Genomic DNA, 21,449 nt, shown 5'->3' on the forward strand with positions numbered 1-21,449 from the left:
TCTCTCTGACTCAGACCCATAACCCTTAGTTCTGGGTCATGTTCAATGGGCTCTTAACCTGCGATCTCTGGAGCGTTCCAGCCACGCTTGGATGAGCAGAAAGTTCACAATCCTGGAAGGAAGGGGTTCCCTTTACACATAATAAACATATGTTTTTCAAACATCCTCTACCCCAGCTCATAGGAATTAGAAAAATGAAACCTGAATACAGAAAATAGATTCATTTTATTATCATAAAAGCAAGAAAGTGGACATTTGGGGGAAATTCTTCTGAAGGGGGAAAAATATATTCCTGGAGGCTTGTGGCTTTCATTCCTCCTAGTCAAGGGCCAATCTTGCTTGCATTACCTCCTTTCATTGTCCCGTAGAAGTCTGGATCTCTTATAGAGTTCCATAGTAGCTCTGGCATCTTCCACGGAGGAGTGTCCAAATTTGCTATTCTGTAAAGACAGAGAGAAAATCCTAGAATGAAGAGGTTAAACTAAAAATATTTGGGAAAAGTCCACTACAACTGGGGTCCGAGCTCAGGCTGGTGCTGTTTTCATCCCTTTCTCCAGCACTAAAGGCTCTGCATGCTTAACCCTCATCTTTATTCTCTGGAGCCAAGACTCACGAGTTATAGAAACCACCAAGATTTGATATGCAGAATGCTATTGTGAAAAGAAACTTGGATTTGGAAACTGAATGAATTGGGATTGCAAGAAATTAAGTGACATTCAGATTGTTTACACATCTGTTTAGGTTAGCTGGTGACACTGAATAGTGTTGAGCTTGGAGTCAGGAAGACTCCAGTTCAAGTCTGACTTCAGACACTGGCTGTGTGACCTTGGGCACATCATTTAACCTGTCTGCCTCAGTTTCCTCAACTGTCAAGTGGGAATAAAAACAGCACCTGCCTCACAGGTTATTGTGAGGATCAAATGAGTGATTTGTAAAAGCAAAGAAAGAAGGAAAAAGCAGTTAGGTCACATGCCATAGCTCCCCGAGAAATTGGGGGAAAACTTCTTTCTACTAAATCACAACAACACACTGTTCACAACACAAGCTAGGCACTTTGTTACTATGGTGTCATATACTTTGTATAATTAATTGGAGACCCTAAAAATATCAATGATGGTGATTAATAGAACACAATGCTTGGTATATAATAAGTGTTCTCTACAGGCTTATTCCCTTCTAATTTGCCCATCTGAAAAATGGAACAATAATTCTTTCATTACAAATTTCATTAGACTATTAAGAGGAGAAAGATTGATAAATTGTAAAGTGACCTATAAATGTGAATTTTTACAATTAGTGCTACTTCTTAAGACTGAAACCACAGACTTACTTTATCCTGGCTCCCATTTGAGGACCAGTCTTGAAAGACCCCAGAAGAAGAGCAGGGGCTCTGCTTAAGGAAAGGTCTAGGCTGTTTGATCTAGACCTGGGAGACTTCTCCTCTGGATCAAGCAGTATTCATGTTGTTACTGTTGAGTTGTTTCAGTCATGTCTGAATCTTTGTGAACCCATTTGGCTTTTTTTTTTGGCAAGGATATTGGAGTGGTTTGCCATTTCCTTCTCTGGCTCATTTTGAAGATGAAGAAACCAAGGCAAACAGGACTAAGTGACTTGCCCAGGATCACACAGCTAGTGACTGTCTGAGTATTGCTCCCGATTATATCCTTCCTCAGTCTTTTCTTCTAGGAAGCTCCTTACGTCTGCACTGTTCTCTTATTGCTACTAAAATGCCTCTATCTGCTTTGAAATGCTAATTCTTCCAAAAATTCATTCTTGGTGAATAAAAGGAATAGGACAAGGAAAGTTGTGTTTTTACCAAACCTAGAGCACTTTGGATGCTCAACACCTTGTTGGTGGTATGATCAAATTTATATGGTGCTTTAAGGTTCGCAAAGCATTTTGCATATGTTTCTGTCATAGCAATACTTCAACATCATCCCCATATTTCATCTTTGGAAGCTGAAACTGAAAGACAGTAAGTGACTTGTCCTGTGTCACATGGCTAGTAAGTATCTAAATCAGGATTTAAATTGGTCTTCCCAATTTTAATTCCAGCACTCTATCTACTGTATCACCTACCAAGCTTCGGCTAACGTTTGCCAAACAGCTAAGGAATCCCCAAGACATTTAGATGAGACCCTTTAGCATCATGGGAGGTGGAAAACAATGAGAGAACTGAGACTGAGCTTCAGCTTCCTGTGCTGCAGCAGGTGCAGTTGATGAGCTCTACCCAGGCAAAAATGGCAACCGTATCTTAGAGGGAAAGCCAAGGACTATGGGAAATGGTGATGAACCTGAAATCCACCACTGCCATCATCGTGGCCATTGGCAGAACCCACATATCATGTCTGGGGATGTGAAATGTCCACGGTCTTCTTTGTTCATGGAAAAAAATGCTCCCATAAAACTCATCATTATAATACATTGTTACAATAATGCAGAAGTCTTTTTCCTCTCCCATAAGAAGACTCTTGGAAAGAACCCCAGTGACAATGTAGCCAGGAGTACACTTCAACACGATTGTGCTGGCTGATCAAAACTGCTTGGCAGCTCTTTTGTTAATTAAGGAGCCCCAGACTGGGAAGGAATAGTTCTGGCTGAAAAGAGCCCAATGAAATGTTTTATTGATCTGGCTTCCCTCACAGTGTGTCTGGAAAACAAAGAGCCAATAGCATCATAAGGTCTACACTGGCAAAGATGATAGGGCCAAAAAGAGATGCAAGCCAGAATGTGATTGTCTAACCACCTAATCATCACTGCACATACTACAGGGAGCTTCCAGAAAGGTTTTCAGCAAGTTTTGCTACAAGAGATGGGGACATTTCTGTTGTTTAGAATTATAGAATAATGCCAAGGCTCAGAAAGTCTTTGTTCTTACTTAATAAGTAGCTCTTGAATTGGAAATATATTCCTAAATTCATACAAAAGTAATTTAAGAGTCAAGAAATCATTCATGGCTATGAAATAACAAATAATAATAGGAATAATAATGATGATGATGATAGTGTTGATAGAGTGCCTACTATGTGCCAGGTACTGTGTTAAGCACTTTACAAATATTACTCCATTTGATCCTTACAACAAACCTGGGAGGCAGCTGATGTTATGATTGCCATTTTACTGTGGAGAAAACTGAGGCAAATGAAGGTTAAGTGACTTGCCTACAATCACATATCTAGTAAGTATCTGAGGTCAAAGTTGAACTTATGTCTTCCTGAAGGACTAGCTGGGCTTCCCCAAAGGCAGAAGTGCTATAGTAAGAAATGAAAGGAAAATTGTTCTATTGCCTTTATATTAGGAACAGTGATCACATATAATCCCTTAGATAAGTAATCGTAATTATAAATTTTAGAGTTAGATCCAATTAATAAACTGCATACAAGATATCAATTATAATAATAGAATATTAACCACAATATTAGAAAGGATATAGTTTGGTATATCCAAATATTATGGCAACAAAATATATGAAGATATATTAATGTTATGTAAATATCATATATAAGATATATTACTATATTAAGAGCTTCTGGAGGAATAAAACTTTAGGTCTATATAGTTATCTAGGAAAGCTGGAACCCATGCAGAAGGAGCTGGGTTCATTGTGAGTGGACAGTGGACAGTGGCCTGATAAAACAGTATGATAATTACCTTGTTTTCTTCAGATTTATGCCTTTAAAGATTTATGCCACAATAAGTTCCCAGAGTAAGTGTCCAAGAAAGGTTATTCTGACCTGAGTAATATGGTGGTTAACCTTGTACCAAACTTTTTGAGCAAATCAAACCCTTATCAGCACCATTGAATTTTCTTAACATCCTCCTTCTGCTGTTACTGACTTCTGCTAATTAGCTATCAAACCCCCATAAAATGTACTGTTGAATATGAGGTCTTATCATAATGGGGTATGGTAAGATGTCCAGCTTTAATTTTCCATGATTAAAGTTTAGATCTTCAGCTCAGAATTATAGCCCAGAGATTTCTCTACTTCTAACAGAAGAGCATTGAATTTGGAGTCTAAGGACCTGGATCTGAACACCAATTCTGCTTGAATAAATCACATAATCTCTCTGGATCTATGAATTGAGAGGCCTGGACTTGATGAATTAAAAGTCCCTTCTAGCCTTCAAATTCTATGATCTCAAGTTGTTTAGCAACTGGGTTTCTACGGTTACTATTTTAAAACCTTCCAAGATCAATTGTCCATCTCATTCCTAAAGGCCCTCAAAGAAGATATTCCCTTAAACTCTCTCAGGAACTCCCAGGGTTCAATAGAGCTTCAAATAATAATAATGTTTTTTTTAAATGTCTTCTTAGTTCTCATCATGATCCCTTTTCCATCAGCCCTAATCAGCTTATCTCCACCACGCCAATCTCAAATTGTGTCCTGAGATGTGCAACATGAATCAGTCCTTGGCTGGTGATTTCTTGGGCTCCTGTAACTGTTATTTTCCAAAAAAGGCATCTCATTGCCTGGGGGTCCTCATGCACTCAGCAGTCTTGGTGAAGATGGTCTGATTCACACCATCCCCAAAGACTAGATTTCTGAAGAGGAGGATCTGCAACACTATATAGAAAATGTACACTTGATAATGTGACTGCTTATAAGCAACTCTGGAAGTCAAGTTTCTTTGGGCTCCTCATGGTATAGAGCACAGTCCCATGTACTGAAGTCAGAGGACTGGGGCTCAAATCCTAGCCGCCACTTATTACTCATGTGGGCAAGTCTTGGGTAAGTCACTTCATTTCCTGGTCCTCCGTTTTCTCTTTTCTAAAATGGACCTCTACGATCCCTTCCAGTTCTAAATCTATGAGGTAAAGGGTCGATGAATTCTATGCTGATTAAAGAAATAACTTAAAACAAATAGCCACAAAAATAGCATTGGACTTCCTTTTTTTTGAGTCAGATGCACCAACACTTTTTATATCACAATACCTATGTTTATCACAGGAAACTAAAGCCATTTACTTCTTTCAGAGGCCATCTGGTGAAACAACAAGGAAGAACTTGAGAATTTCAAAGTGGGAAAGGATCTCAGTGGCCATCTGGTCCAAACCATGATCCCTAGATCCTGTGATGTTATGACTAGAATGACTCCATCTTCTAGTTCCATTTCTAGTAATCTTCTCACTTTACTGTAAGTGGGTTGATTCTTTAACATTGACGAGCAATCAACCTGTCTCTGAATAATTTGCACTTGCACCAGTAGCAGCATGGAAGCCAAGAGACTCCCCAAGGGCGCAGAGTTTGCTTGGGATGAACATCCTAATTGCCTTCTTCTAGTAATAGTTCTGGGATGAAACAGATGGAAAATGCTGTCATTCAGTGCTTGAGCATCATAATAGGGTCCTGAGTGACCTTGGCTTTCCAAAGGCGTCATTAAAAAAGAGATAACATCCCACCCGGATCCCAGCCTCACCTGAATTTTTCTCTTGAGGATCCTCTCACAGAGAACCTTGAGGGACACCCGCCGACAGCCCCCCAGGCCTCCTGACTGCCAAAGCAGTCTGTCCTTGGCGGTATCATAGAGATTGTACTTTGACATATCTTCTTTCAAGGCCTTAAAGTCAAATCGGAGGTCGTGGCCTACCACCAGCTTGTCTCGAAGGAGCTTTAAGATCTAGACCAGGAGACACAAGCCACATGTAACACCTTAGATCAGGTCCAAAGCATGAAAGACTAAAGACTCCCGTCACTATTCCTGTGGCTTGGGCAAAGGGGGAAGGAGCACATGTTCCCTGGTCATTGCAGGAGCCCCACTGGGCAGGATCTGGCTAAAGGGAAAAAAAAAAACCCACTGGTGATAGGATGTAGAAGCAGAATCAGACAGTACGTTATTTGAAAAGTTGTGGGGGTAGCTGGATGGCTTAGTGGATGGAGAGTCATACCAAGATAATGGGAGGTCCAGGTTTCAAATATGACTTCAGATACTGCTTTGCTGGGTTATCCTAGCCTTGGAACCAATATACATGATTAACTCCAAGATGGAAGGTACGGGCTTTAAAAAAAATAAGAAAGAAAAGGAAAAAATATACCACTGCCATCTCCCCCTCCATATTACTATTTACTCAAGGTCTTGGGCCATCATCATGACAACTGTGATTTGATATCACAAAACAAATATTACTGAACCAAGTAGAGATATTATTCTGATATTAAATTAAAAAAAGAAATTTTCTGATATTAAAAACTTATGTATCTGGCTTCTGACCCTGCCTAGTTGTGTGACCCTGGGCATGTCACCTAACATAAATTACCTAGGCTGTACCTTTCTTCTGCCTTGAAACAGAGATTTAGTATCAATTCTAAGATAGTAGGTAAGAGTTTAGAAGAAGAAAAAAATTTACTCATCTGTACCTCCCTCCTTGGTATTTGAAATGGGAGGCTATTCAAGGCTGCAAATACTATTTAAGACATTTTTTAAACCCAAGGCTTCTCCCAACACCTCTATGTTGCAGGTTCAAGTTTAATTGGGGCCAGGGGAGTGTGCATGAGACAGTCAGAGTGAGGCTATCACAGGAAAGGACTAAATCACCCTTTGCTTTAGGACTCTAAGTCAGGATCATGCAGAAGGTGTGGCCAACACAGACTTTGCCACTCTTAAGTGCTGAGGGCAGTCTTTTTCTATCTCTTATAAGAATCAGAGTGAAAGAACAGCAACCCTAGCAACCCTAGGCTTTTAGATCAGTTCTGGGGTTAAAGTACTGACAAAGTCTCGGGAACCCCTAGATAATTCCCACCCCTTTGTGTAAACCCAAAGCCAGTTCCCTTCACTCCTCTTGTTTTCTACTCAAAGTCCATTTCTTGCCCTTAGTTGGGAAAAAAAAAAAGCTGTTACACCAAAGGAAATTTAGTGATGAAATAACCATCACCCTGACTGATCTCGAAACAGGAATTCTAGATGCTGTGGTGTGATTGCACCATTGCTCCATTCAACCACTGTTGGGCTGATTGCCTCTAGAATCACTTCCTATTTCTTGAGTGCCCACTGCCTCAGTCTTATTCTCTGCTCCATAGCATGAGCTTGTATAATGTAATGGGAAAAACACTGGATTATTTTGAAGACTTGGGTTCTGACTCCAGCTCAATCACTTCATACTTGTGTTACCTTGGGCACTTAATCTCTCTGTATCCTAGTTTCCTAACTAATTAGTGATGATAATGATACTTGGATTTTCCATTTCACAGAGGCGATACCAGGTTAAAATGAAAGAATGGTTATGAATGCACTTTGAAAATGCAAAATCCTACAAGTGTCAATTACTGAAAGGCAGTGTGGGATAGTGGATAGAGGCTACCTCTGTAGTCAAGAAGATCTAAGTTTAAGTCCTTCCTAGCTACATGATCTTGAGAATCTCTAATAGTAAAAATTACAGATGAATTGTTGATCTTCATTGGTAGAAGGAGTTTCCATGGCAAGAGTTCCAATAAAATCATAGATTCAGGCTAGAAAGATAGATGAATAAATGAATAGGTAAGTAAATTTTAAAAGTTCTCATGGCAAGAATTCCAATAAGGCACAGGTGGTTCAGAATAAATAAATAAGATCAATAGACAAATAAATGGCCAAATGAATGGATAAATAACTAAATTGGGAAGTTTCCATGGCAGGAATTCTAATAAAATCTCAGTTTCAGAATAAAAATAGATAGAAAGGTAGGTAAATGATGAATGAATGAATGAATAGATTTTCATGGCAGAACTTCTAGTAAAATCCCAGGTTTAGGAAAAATTCAAAAAAGGAATGAGATAGATAAGTAAATAAATAAGTAACATTTCTACACAATAATTCCAATAAAATTACAACTTCCAAATATACAAATAGATTAATAGATAAATAAATGAATGAATAGATAAGGAAATAAAGTTTTCATGGCAACAGTTCCAATAAAATCACAAGTTCAGAATAAATAAATAAAAAGGGTAAATAAATGGATGGAGGGGTGGGTAGATAAGTGGATGGAAAGATAAGCAAAAAAACAAGTAAATTTTCCATGGCAGTAGTTACTAAATAAATAAAGGGATAAATAAATGAATGAATGGGTGGATAGATAAATAAATGGATGAATAAAAATAAATGAATAGAAGAATGAATAAATTGATGATCATAGGTTACTATAATTATGCTTCTTGAACATTAGTTTCTTTCTCTAAAATGGAATATGAGTAAAAGCCCTGAAATCTATAGCCAACAGAAACCATGTGGAATAGCAGAGAGTGCTGAGTTTGGATTCAGAGAACTCAGATGGGAATCCTGGCTTTACCACCTCCTACCTGTGGGGACTCAAGCAAGTCCCTTTAAACCTCAGTATTGTCATCTATAAAATGAAGATAGGGGTAGGGATTAAAATGGAGAGAATGATTATGTTTCTGGAGTCAGAAGCCCTGGGTTCACATCTCCATCTCTGATCCTAAGTACCTGTGTGGCCTTAGGTAAGTCTTTAATGTTTTCTGGGCCTCAATTTATTTATCTGGAAATTAAAGTGAGTTAGACTAGATAGCCTCTAAAGTGCCTTACACTTCTAAATCCACACTCGGATGATTAACCTCTAAGACACCTTCTGGCCCTCAACCCATGATCCTGAGCTTCTTTCTCCTACCAAGATTCATATATGTGTAAACCAAGGCAAACATGATCCTAAAGAATCCTAAGGAGGATTTTGTCCCCTTTGAAGTAAATATTAAGAGGAAGTGAAAGTGCTACTTCATCTGGGGGCTGAGGCTTAGCCAAGAAAAGGAAAACACTTTAAAAGGAGAATTTTAAAAATATATCAGTCTGATAAGCACAATTACCCCCTGAAGGGATCATCTTTCTTTCCATTTAGTGCATCACAGAGACAGCTGTTCCATTTCTAGTTATTACGGTCTTCCCCAACCAGACTCAGGATGGACATGGGGAAAGAGCACTATGCACTTGATTGAAAATTGAATTATGCCCCAACAAGCCGAGCCATGGGCTGCTGGATAATTTAGCACTTGGTTAATGTCAGCAGCCAGCAGGAACACAATCATTCCTATTAAAAAGGAATCAGCTCTTTAAAAAGACCCATCTCAGAGGTTATCAATCCGGGCAAACTTTCACCAGGATTTTCTCACTGATTAATGTGAGAGTAACAATGAGCCAGAGGGCAGAAGCTTTTGGAGCAGACCTGGAGAAAGCTGCAGGGAGGATGCAGGAGGATTTTCTTCTCTAGGCCTGTTGAGATATTCTAAGGTGTCTCTGCTAGAATAGATTTCTGGCCTTGATTGGACTGAGTGGTCTATGCTTGTTAACAATCAACAAAACAATATACTTGCTGTTTCCAGGTGAGTTTTTCTTTCAGGAGGGGGTGTATCTTCATCATTTCCAAAGGCTTCAGAATTTGTCCACTCAAGTTAGGCCTCTCAGACCCTTTCTTACTCAGAATCTTTGAATGATAGGCCTGGAAGGGGCCTAAGAGATCATATGGCTAAAACCGCTTTTTTCCTCCCTTACACGACAGCAAAAGAAACCAAGAGGTTCATTGATCTATTTATTCATTCCTTTGACAATTTATCAAGGGCCTACTCTGTGCCTGGTACAGAGGTAGACCCTAGAGATGCAAAAACCAAAGTAAAAGTTCTTGCCCAGAACATGAACTCCTTAGCTTATTTCTGGGGGAGAGGGAGAAAGAAGCATTTAGTTAGCACCTACACTCTGCTAAGCTCCTTACCATTTGATCTTCTCAACGGCCCCTAGGAGGGAGATGCTCTTATGAACCCCATTTTATAATTGAGGTCACTGAGGAAGAGAAAGGTGAGTCACTCGCCCAGTCTCACAGCTAGTAAATGTTTGAGGCTGGAATTGAACCCAAGTCTTTCTGATTTCAGGACCAGTTGTCTATTCTATTTGCCACCTAGCTAAGGATTATAGAGGGCAGAATTGGGGAAAAAAGAAGGAATTCACCAACATGCATCCAGATAAGTAACTACAAAATAAATCCCAAATCATTTCAGACTAAGGAAGAATACTAGCAAATGGGATGAAAATGACTCAATGAGGAATGGAGTCAGGACCGTCTTGAGTTCTTGACCTCTGGGAGTCTTAATGCTCTGATATATATATATAACTTCCCATCATCCCAAGGCAGACTTTCCAGAATAAAGAGCCACCCTTCCTTGCTGGGTCAACCAAATGCTTATTTGATTCCTTTGAGAGCAGGAATTGTTTCATTCTTTTATTTGTATCCCTAGCACCCAACCCAGTGCTGGCATCTGGCACTGAAGAAATACTTGTTGACTGATAGATCTCGTCCAGTGTTTCAACACAAAAGCCAAATGCTTCTTACTGCTGTTTTGCTATGGCCATTTTCTTGATTTCTTCTGCCTATTGGCTGCCCTTCCTTTTGCTTTTTTGCTGGCTAAGGATTCACTGCTTCTTAGATCCCCTATTACATGCCCTGAGAAGGAAGAAAACTAGAATCTCCCCATGTCCACCTTTGCTTTGGTTTGCTGCCAAAATGAGGTTTTGAATGACCAGATTCTAAGAATAGAAGGGACCCTCCTCAAGGCGTCATCTGGCAGGAATCCTGTCTACAGCTGGCTGGTATACTCTCATGTCTGGAATCCTCTCCCTCCCTATCTCTCTGCCTCCTGGCTTTCCCTAGCTTCCTTCAAAAGTCCCAGCTAAAATTCTACCTTCCACAGGAAGCTTTTTCTGATCCTCCTTCCTTAATTCTAAATTCTAAAAACTCTAAAACTTTTCCTCTTTTGATTAACTCCAATTTGTCTTATATTTATTATATATTTATATATTACATATATATTCATATATATAGTTATTTTACCCATTATCTCACTTATTAGACTGTGAACTCCTTGAGAGCAGGGACAGTCTTTTGCCTTTGATTTTGGTATGTCCAGTGTTTAGCACAGTGCCTGGCTTAGAGTAGGTGCCTAATAAATTGACTAACAAGTGGCCACCCAAACACCATTAGAATTCTTCCAGTGATGGGGAACCCAGTGTGATACTTTGGTTAACTATGATTCCCTCATCCTCTTCCAAACTGGATAACCATTGAAAACTGAGAGCTGAACTGCCTCGACTTTAACAGGGTCACTGATCCTGAGGGTAGTCGTGGGAAATGAGTGACTGGTCAGTACAAAACTGCCAGTTTAGAATTGGAGAACATGACCTACGGGGTTCCAGGAGTTATTAAAGATGGAATCCAAAGGAGAACTTTGGTGTCCATAGAATTGCTCTAAAACAAAGACAGGGCCTCTTGCCCTATTAAGCCTCTTTATCCTATATGGGAATATTATGGGCAAAAGCCCCTCAAACCTGCTTCAGAAATCCAGTCTTTACCTCCTGCTGTCTATAATCGGAGAGGTAAAAAGCTTGGTTAATTCCTATCTGAAGAATATGCCACCCTCTGGCCAAAAATGCTATTCTGTATTTCCTAATGGATCAGGGACCTCCTCATCAATCCCTCCTTCCAGCCATGTCCCAAAGCCATGAAGACATGCACCAGAGAGTCTTCTGAAAAGAATGCCAGAGCATCCCGATCATGGCCATCCCAGGGAGCTCGGTCATGGTGTAATGGGAAGTGCTTTTAGACCAAGAACAGGAAGATTTAGTCCTAGCTTTGGCAGCAAATGCAAACCAGTTTATTTCTCTCTTGGTGCCCCAATTTACTCATTTGCAAACTTCAAGGGTTGTGATGACTGAGGTCCCTTCCAGGTGCCTGAGATCAGAGGGACTGGCTCTAGTCCCTGGGACTTTCTCAGCTCCTGTAGGACCTCATCTACCAGCTGTGCCAACTAGCTTTCTAGGGATTCATCATTAGTTTCCAGTTACAGCATTCCTACCATAAATCCTGTTTCCCCAAACCATGGAACTAGAGACGTCCTTCACCTGCCCAGTCTCTTACCAGTCTAGTCCATCCCCTCACTTACCTCTTCCCTGGCACTCTGGAAAGGTACGGCCATCGACATGTGAAAAGGCTCTATCCCACTGACGTGGGTTCGGTAGTCTGTGATCTCCCCTTCCGGCCGGATGAATTCGTCGTACACCACAAGGCCATCATAGTCCACGATACTGCACCGGGCCAGACCGCTCTCCCGTAGAAGCCCCACTCCTACCATCTCACAGTCCATGGCGACGATCTGGTCCTCGCTGGGATGGTCTCCCATGGTGAGCAGGCACTCAGGTGCACTGGGAGGGGAGAGTAGAGAGCAGTGACTGCCCAGTCTTGGGCTGATTCAAGTATGATCAGAATTCAATGGTGCCCAGCCTAATTCAAAGGAACTGGCTCTGAACTGAGCTCTATGAAGCTTAGCAGTCAGGTTAAATAGTCTTTGCCCTTTGTTACTAATGCCACCTGGCAACAGTAGGAGCTGGCACCCTGACAAACCAACCAACCAGTTTCCTTATACTAAGCTTTGAGTGGGAGAGAGACAGAGACACAGAGACAGAGGCACAGAGAAAGAGGCAGTGATAGAGGGAGACCAACAGGAAGGGAGTGGAGAGGGGAAAGAGAAAAGAGAGACAGAGACAGATGGAGAGGAAAAAGGTCCCAGGTCCTCCCCAACCATCCAGTTAAGATCAAGATCAAGAATAGACCCTGGCTGGCCTCCAAACCAGATGCTATCAATACAAGTTAAGTTTAGCCACTAAACATTCTTCTTTGGAGAGACCCACATCAGTGTGCTCTCACCTTCTCTCTCTTCAAGCAGGACCCCACTCAGGCAGCCACCAAAAGTGCTGTCAGTCCTCAAAAATAGCTTACTACTGGCCCTCCCTCCACTTTTTAAGCTTCTGCAGCTGGTATCACAAATGACTCATCTCTCACGTAAGAACCCAGAAATCTTGGTTTCAGTTTCCTTGTAGTTATTAAATGGAGTCAGAGGCTTCTGGAGGTCATCTTTTAAGTTTCTGTATCGATTCTCTCTCCTGATGTCTGTTTCTTCACGGTGTACTAGGCTATGCTTTCCTCCAATGCCCCATTTGCCCACTTGCTCCCCCTCCACCACAACAAACAGGAAAGTCCTCAGCTCTGTCATTCTGAATGAGTCATCTGAATTGACTGATCCTATTGCAACATCTTCCTTTCTACAATCAGTCTCCTCCTCCCTACATTAGTCCTCTAGAATAAATGTAGTGAAGTTTGGAGCCTAAAGAATATCCCACAAAGTCAGACTACTCCTACCAGTCTGAAACTAGGCTTCATTTGCAGAAGAACTGGGGAAATTTATTTGGCAAAAGTAAAAGAAGTATCTAGATCATTGTTGTTATTGATTTGGGATTGTCAACATGGAATTTAGGAATCCCAAACTTGTTACCTAGTGAGATCTGATGAACCCCAATTTTCAGGGCTAGCTTGTAGATTGGAGACCCCAAAGCTTGTACTTGTTCCCTGTTCCCAGGGGAATCTACCCTGAAGGGAATTCCAGGCTAGCAATTTCAGACTGAGTGGGGGACCCTCAGGGAAATGACAATCCTTGTTGGGTGAGATAAGCATATGCTAAGGACCCTCTTTGTTTTAGGTAGTCTCCCTTATTTTTTCAGACCCTTTCCCAAGAAGACCCACACCTGGGCAGGAACCATCCTTTAGTATCCATTGTAAGCAGCCCCTTCTCTTCCACCCTGGTCTCTAACTAGGATTCTTTTCCCAAGCTGGATTGTATCCTGTCAAAGTAGTTTGAACACTCCCATTTCCTTGTAGCCATAGTGATGTCAATCATCTTTCCCTGCCCCTGGATTTCCCAAATGGTATATAGGTTCCCCAAGTTCTTTTGTTCCCTGGAGTCCATCCTGAGTCGGTGGCACTCCCAGGGGTTAGTGACCAGGGCACCCAGACTCTGCAGAAGCTCTGTTGTCGTAACCTAGTAGCGCTAACCCCTTTTCCCTTGATTAAAGAGTGATTTTGACTATTTAATAGTTCTGCGTTTTTTCTAGTTGACAGGATTAAGGCAGAGGAAAAGGGCTCAGACTGGTGTATAGTAGAACAAACAATAAGGAGTTAAGAAGATCCAGGTTCAAATGATGGGTCTGTTCCACCACTAGTGACCAAGTACAATCTCAGTTTTCTCAATCATATAATCATGGAATGGGAGTAGATTTCTAAGATCTCTTCCTGCTGTAATTCCTCTGGCTTAAAAGGAGACCCACACTGACTAGAGAAGGTGGTAGAGTGTTAAAGAGACTGAGAAGTGAGCCAATCCAATCAGTAGATTGCCAAGGAAACTTTCAAAGATCTGTGAGACAAAATAGAAACAAATTCCTACCTTCCAAGAACCACAGAAGAGTTCTTTTCTTCCCCCAAAAGCAAATGTGATCTTCTTTCTTTCGGTCCTACATTCCTCCACCATTTCTTTTTCTCAAAGATCAACCCATTTTATTTAAATGAAGCCACTTGACCTTTATACCTTTAAGCCTAAATTGCCTCGGGTTTTTATTAAATGGCGATTAAAAGCCTTGGATTTGTTGACTTGGAAAAAACAAAAAGAATTTGGGGAACCTATATAGCATTTGGGGGAAATCCTGGGGCAGGGAAAGATGATTGGCATCACTATAGCTACAAAGAAAATAAGTGTTCAAACTATAACTGACAATATACAATCAAGCCTGGGAAAACAATCATAGCTAGAGGAGAGGGTCTAAGGAAAGGGGCTGCTTACAATGGATACTAAAGGATGGTCCCTGCCCTGGAGTAGATCTTGGGGAAGGGTCTCTGATACAATAGGGGAGACTACCCAAAACAAAGAGGGTCCTTAGCATATGCTCAGTCCCCCCAAACTAGGACTGTCATTCACCTTAGGGTCCATTATTCAGTCTGAAACTGCTAACCTGAGATTCCCTTCAGGGTGGATTCTCACAGAAACTGGGAAACAAGTACAAACTTTGAGTCTTCAACTTAGAAGCTAGTCCTAAAACCTGGGGTTCATCAGATCTTACTAGGATACAAGTTTGGGATTTCTAGGTTCCATGTTGACAGATTCAAGTCTTATGAAACTCATTTTACACTCTGAAGCCTTGAAGTTGGTTATTTTCTGCCAATCTGTTTGTTTTACATTTTATATTGTAAGCTAGTAATATGTACTGAAAAACTTCAGAGGATCTTCTGTTCCTAGACTATTATTATTACTGTTATTATTATTAGTAGTAGTTGTGATTGTCAATCCTAAATTATCTCAATTTGAGCCTATCCCTTAGTGACTGGGCATTTTACTTCAGGCAAGCAAACTTTGGAGAGGGGGAGTGGAATGGTCCTTGATTTTGAAAGTTTGGGGCATTTTCCCCTAGCCAGTTTTCTCTCAAAAACAAGTAGAAATGTTTTTCTCCCTGTCCTGTTTATATCCTGGATTTTTTCAATGTAATCTTTATTTTGTTTTATTGGGTTTTTTTGGAGGTGTAGCAAGCTTATTATGGCTTGACTTCATCCTACTGTTACTCAATTGCTGCATTTATTGATATACTCTTTTTTATCTTTTTTTTAAACCCTTCCCTTCAGTCTTATCAAGTATCAGTTCCAAGGGAGAAGACTGGTAAGTGCTAGGCAATTGGGGATAAGGGACTTGCCCAGTCACACAGATAGGAAGTGTGTGAGGCCACATTTGAACCCAGCTCTCTATCCACTGAACCCCCTAGGTGCCCCAATTCACTTTTATTTCTTAAAGTCTAAATGCTACTGCATGTGTATTTCCTTAAATGAAAAAGTCATTGGTATCATTTTCATAATACAAATTCAAGTTTTTTGCATTGCTGTATTATTACATCGTTAAGCCCAATATCTGCAATACTCCATATCTGTCAATTGCATTAATATTTGTCTTTTAATGTGGGTACCCACGGTTTATGGGCAGTGTAGGTATAGCTCCTCCAGTGTGAAGGCTTTGGGAGGGAGTAGGGGAGAGCTTTTTTAAAAATCAAAGTTATTTTATTTCCTTGTCAACTGTATTTCTGGAAACCCCAAGTTTGCCCCGTCCCTTGGCAACTTACCTTAAGGGAAGTCTCAAACTGACCTCCTCTCAGACTGAAGGAAAAACCTTAAAGTACCTCAGGATCTCAGTTTAGGTAGAATTAGGAGACATAATCAAGAATTAAGTACCTTTTTGTCTTAGAAGCCCCCCCCCCCCCATCAGAGATCCATTCCCAGGAAGACCAGCACCTGGCTGGAACCATTCTTTTCTATCCTTTTTAGTTAGGCCACTCCTTGATACCCTAGCCTCTTTCCCTAGCCTGTAGTGGCCAGTCAGTGTATGTTTGCTGTGCTTAATTCCCCCAAATGTATTTGACCCTCTTCTATTATTGTTCCTTGGAAAATCATCTTTGGAGGTGTGTTTTCCCAGAGACACTGTGTCCAGAGTACCAGAATTTTGGCTCAATGGAGTATTAAGCGCTGACTGTGTGGCTGCCACTGAGCACTGTCTCTAGATCTGATTAAAGACTTGGTCTTTCTGACTACTTTAGTGGTTCTGTTTTTCCAGGTTGACATCCTCAGTGACATGTAATAACAAATTTCAACATGTTTTCCCATATTATAAGATCCAAACTGTCTTTCTCCTTCCCTTTTCTCTCCCTCCCAGAAAATAAGCAATTTGATCTGGGTTATTACTTCCCTGTTGGTCATTCTTGCAAGAGAATACTCATATAAACCCCAAATCCCCAAATAGTAGTCATAAATGGAACTGTTAAAAGCCATATGTTTTGATCTGCATGGATTTTTTTCAACAGTTCTTTCTCTGGAAGTGGACAGATAGCATTCTTTGTCACAGGTCCCTCAGAATTGTCCTGGGTCATTGCCTTGCTGAGAGTAGCTAAGGCTTTCGCCCTTGATCATCATGCAATGTTGCCATTATTGTGTACAATGTTCTCCCAGTTCTGCTTCTTTCACTTTGCTGAGCCCTTTTCAGGGCTGCTCATCATCCATCTTTGGTGTCTACCTGTCGCCCAATTCTCCCTGGGGATGTCCTTAAGTGCCTGTTGGTTGACTGAAGCTTACATTATACTGGGAATTTAGTCTCTAAGTGAGGGATAAACTTTGTCCATCCAGCACAGATGAGGAAGGATCAATAACTGACTAAGGATCATAATAATTGAAAGGCTCAAGTATCATAAAATCGCAGCCATAAGGCAGGGAAGCAAGTAGCTAGGTGAGGCCTGTCCTTGAGTCTTCACTGATCCAAAGCCTATTAAATCTAAAGACCAGCAGGCTGAAGGCTGACCCTGACATGCAGGAATTATGTCAGGTGAGGCCTGTGAAGCATAAAAACATCAGCACAGGAACAAAAGCTCAGGCCCTACAAAGTTGCATGAGAAGTGAGAAACTGAAAAGAATCCTGAGCATAATAACTGGTTGGATTTGCTCAAGCCTCCATTTTTCCAGGGGTTTCAGATATGTAACAACAATCTTTGGCAACTACAAACTAAGCTTTGTAGAAAGGGGAGAGAAAGGGGAACCTATCAACTGAACCTTGGCCTAAATGCACCAACTGGGCCAGGACTGAGAACAATCCTAGTGTCAAACTGGAAAACCAGTCACTGAAACAGTTATAAAGAGCAAGTCTTTAATCAGGATAAGGGAGACAATAGGGCCACCCCAGTCATAAACATGCACCACACAAAGCCAAGCTCTGGGACTCCTGAAACAAAGCCTCTAGGAAAAATGACCTCTAATGGGAACTTCCAAGGAACTGAAGAACACTTTGGGGGATAAAGGAAGGACAACTCATTAGCTAAAAGGGAGGCTAAGGAAGGAGTCCAGCCCACAGGGGAGGCCTAGATACAATGAGAGAAACCTCTAAGACAAAATTGGTACTTAAGATTTAATTATTTCTAACACTCCTTTTCAGGGTGCTTAATGGGTGCTTGATGACATATTGTCTGAGATAAGGATTAGTCAGTGAATTCCTAGAAAGCAAGTTCCCCAGAGACCAAGGTAAACCTTGGGGGTTTCATAAAATAAGGTTGTCACTAGGAACCTTACCTGATAAGATCTCAAGAGAAGGGGCTCCAGAGACTTCCAGGTAACTATCAGCTTATCTCCTTGAGACCCCAAGTCACTCCAAGGAACTACAGTCAAGAATTAGCTGATATACTCTGTCCCTCAAACCATAAGCTATTTTTTTCTCTTCCTCTTCTCTCCCCACCAAAAGAAAGCTGGCTAACTTCTGTATCTAACAGGCTCCTCAATTTAGGTGAGGGGTTCCCCATCCATGCTCCTTCTGCTGATAATACATTCAAATACTTTTTGCGTCTTCCTCAGTTTCCAATATCTTTCATATAGTTCAACTCCAGTTCAGTGGAGTTGGACATTCTGGAAGCTAGTGGGTTGATAGTATCTTTTCAAAGCCAGAGTATATACCCTTGTTTCCTGGTAGTAGCCCATCTTTAGAGGAACCATAGCTATCCAACAGATAAATGAATGCTGGAGATCTTGCTCCACTTGGGAGTTAGGAGGGCCTGGGTTTAAATGCCATCTCTTGAGGGGAAGCTAAGCAGAGTGGATAAAAGCTGGAAGATATTTGACAACCTGAAAAAAACGTAGAACCACAAAGCAGGTACAAAAGAACACGTCTTTAATCAGGACAAGGGAGACAATGCTCTTATGGCCAGCCAACACTTACATCACATAGAATGTAAGGGGGAAATAAGGGGTTTTTATAAAAGGTTGGACTGGATTATTTATGAATAGGGTCACCAGGAATTTAATTAATTCCAAAGAGATTTTATTTACACTTTATTTATGAAGCATAAAAAGAGTGAAGTAGGAAATCAGAGAGGATAGGTTAAGATATCTAGACTACCCACTAAGTATTTTGCCCCCGTCCCTGGCTCAACCCAGGCCAGGGAGTTTTAGTTCTTAGCTGGAGAGACCTCAGCCTTGAGCTGATGACCTGGGGATGCAGGGAGCCTCTCTCACCAGGATAGGTCTCTCCTGAGGATGGTCTCTTCAGAAAAATCCAGGAAAGGAGTCATTTCTTTTCACTCACCATGTGTCAGTCTAAAGGGAGAGATTCAAGGAGTCTCACCAAGAAAGGTCTCAGGTCCAGTCAGCAGATTCTTCACCAGCCTCCAACTCAAACTCAGAACTCCAGAAGTCCTAGTTTTTCTGAAGATCTCCCTCAAGTTCTCCACAGTAAGTTGTAACTCCCTTTTAAAGACACTTTCTTTTGCACACTTCCTGTGCCTCCCTCTTTTCCATCTACCAATTATAGTCGAAGCTTTGCTTAGGACTGCCCAGAGGACAGTTTGATTCTGACCCACTACATGTGGGTTACAGACCTCTCCCACTCAATGACTAAGTGAGATGTTTACACTTTTGGTGATTAAATCTAAAACATGGGCAGGGGAGTTAATTAATTTCATTTATACAATCAGGGGAGAGTTAATTTAATCTTTACAAGAGCCATCCAGCTCTGAGACTCTGGGAATGGACAACCTAGTTTTATGAAATGCCAAATTTACTGTGGTCTTATGGAAACTTGCCTTGGAGAAATTCCCTGACTAAACCTAGTCCCGGACAATAGACCATCAAGCATCTATAGAGCAACTTGAATTGGAGATGTAATTGTCCTAGTTTCTCTTTTCTTTCCAAGGTACCCTAGAGCTTTGGGCTACAACCTCTTTCCTGAGTCCCAATTTCCCAATACCCCTATGTAACCTATCAGGTATGTTTCTCTTTGGTTATACTTCATAAGGTACAAATAGAACCCCAAATTCTACAGTTTAATGGAAATTCCCATTCTTGGTGTTTTTTCCAGAGCTGGGTGGCTCTGTGTAATGGCCATTTGAGCACTGTATCCCTTGTTCAGATTAAAGACGTGTTCTTTTGTAACTGCTTTGGTGGGTCTGTGATTTTTCAAGTTGACAGAACAGTTTACAGGAAAAATACCAAGAAAGGCAATTTCTGTCAAACTAAAGAACTTGGGGTTATATTTATACCTTAGGGAATATATGAAAGGAAGGACAACTGACAGGTTGCATACTGGCCTCGGTAGCTGGGAAAGGCCTAAATACAATAAAATAAACTAAGAAGGAAAAAAAGAGTACTTGAGATTTGAATACATCCACTGCTCTTAATCCAGGGTGCTCAATGGGTGCCTGGTGGCTTATTTGTTCAGTTTGGGACAAGTGTCAGTTTGGGGGTTTTTTCTTGAAGGCAAATTCCCATAACAAAAGGGTCAATTTCGGGTTTCATAAAACAAGGCTGTCATGTTAAATAAAGTATACACAGACACAGGTATTTTTAAATGAGCTTTATTCAGTCCAGGGAACTACTTCCTATAAATGGTTTCAAATATAGCCTAAATCTCTCCCAGTCCCACCCCTTTCCCACCAACCACAGTAATGGTGGACAATAAGTAAACACCCTGTTTTGTGCAGACAGAAATCCAAGGCTTTTCAACCTGCTTTCTGCCTCCCCGCAGGTCAGACCTGGAATCAGTGACTCTACTACCATAATTCCTAGCCAATCTAGAAGGGTCCAAGAGGAAACCAGCCCCAGAAAGCTGCAAGATTCTGCTGTTCCAGTATTAAATGCTAGAAAGTTGGTCTTTGCGGGCCAGAGCCGGCCTGCTACAAACTCATAGAAGATCAGCTTTCTGTATTCTAGAACCTCCTCTGGAAAAGGAAATAATTATGATGTTGTCTAAAAGTTATAGGCAACCCTAGATCATCCACAATAATGTAAATGGTAAAAATAAGAAGATAACCCCCAAAACAATTGATTGACCTTGGATTGCATGATGTGATTTTGTCCTAAGCTACATCTGTATCCAAAGTTACCCTTCGATGCTCATATATATGAATATCTATTTTCAACCCCTGGACACATCAGGAGGGTACTAAGGAGAAGAAAACCTCAGAGTAAGGTCCCTAGAGATGCAGGACAAAGCAGATAATTAAAGAGTTGACTATAGAACCTCTCACTAGTCAATCAATAAACAAGCATTTATTAAGTGCCTACTATGTATCAGGTACTGTGGAATGTGGGGATACAAAACAAAGAATGTCCCCTATTGTCCCTCCCTACAGCTAAGAAATCTTTTATGCACTCTCCTATACCAGCTGAATAAAGCAGACTTGCTGGCTGGGGGCAGGGGATGATAAGGAGAGGAGGGGGTCTCAGATAACTAAAGAGAGCCAGGACCGGATACCAAGTCTCCCAACCGCCAACAATCTAGGCTAATGTTCTACTAATTAATTATGAGACAAGTGCTTAGTGCCTGAATTGAGAATAAATAAGCCCACCAGGTAGTGCCCACATCTAAGTATGGGTCATGAATGGCACCTGCTAGAACATTCAAGTCTAAACAATATATAGCTCTGCCTAAGCCAAGGACTCTCAACCCATTTCTTGGGAACCCTATTGCGCTTAGACACATCTAAAAAGTGCTCTTCTGAAGAAGGGTATAATGGCACTTGAGAAAGCTAAATACCACACAGGGAAGGAGTTAGAAGAATTTCAGGGAAGGATGTGAAAGGAGGGA

General features: G+C 41.1%; 1 protein-coding gene across 2 annotated transcripts; it reads right to left on the bottom strand.

Annotated features, from left to right (window-relative positions):
- Positions 1-206: 206 nt before the first annotated feature.
- ISG20 (interferon stimulated exonuclease gene 20) lies at positions 207-12,989 on the bottom strand. 2 transcript variants are annotated; one of them, XM_007479371.3, is made up of 4 exons: positions 12,674-12,989; positions 11,913-12,171; positions 5,419-5,619; positions 207-440 (listed from the first exon to the last, which is right to left on the bottom strand). In XM_007479371.3, the coding sequence occupies exons 2-4, from the start codon at positions 12,147-12,149 to the stop codon at positions 345-347; spliced, it is 534 nt and encodes a 177-aa protein (XP_007479433.1). In that variant the 5' UTR covers positions 12,150-12,171; positions 12,674-12,989; the 3' UTR covers positions 207-344. The 2 variants fall into 2 exon arrangements, with proteins under 2 accessions (XP_007479433.1, XP_007479434.1); XM_007479372.3 differs by lacking the exon at positions 12,674-12,989 and having other exon boundaries at positions 11,913-12,554.
- Positions 12,990-21,449: the final 8,460 nt, after the last annotated feature.

The sequence above is a fragment of the Monodelphis domestica genome, chromosome 1 (genome assembly GCF_027887165.1).
Source record: "Monodelphis domestica isolate mMonDom1 chromosome 1, mMonDom1.pri, whole genome shotgun sequence".
Taxonomy (NCBI): domain Eukaryota; kingdom Metazoa; phylum Chordata; class Mammalia; order Didelphimorphia; family Didelphidae; genus Monodelphis; species Monodelphis domestica.

Bases quoted from the DNA above. Each gene is read 5' to 3' on its own strand.
- ISG20 (XM_007479371.3), bottom strand. From the start codon at position 12,149: ATGGGAGACCATCCCAGCGAGGACCAGATCGTCGCCATGGACTGTGAG. The intron at 5,620-11,912 runs GTAAGTGAGGGG...CTCCTGGTCTAG, and splicing joins TCCAGAGTGCCAGGGAAGAG to ATCTTAAAGCTCCTTCGAGA. The intron at 441-5,418 runs GTGAGGCTGGGA...CTGTCTTTACAG, and splicing joins TCCTCAAGAGAAAAATTCAG to AATAGCAAATTTGGACACTC.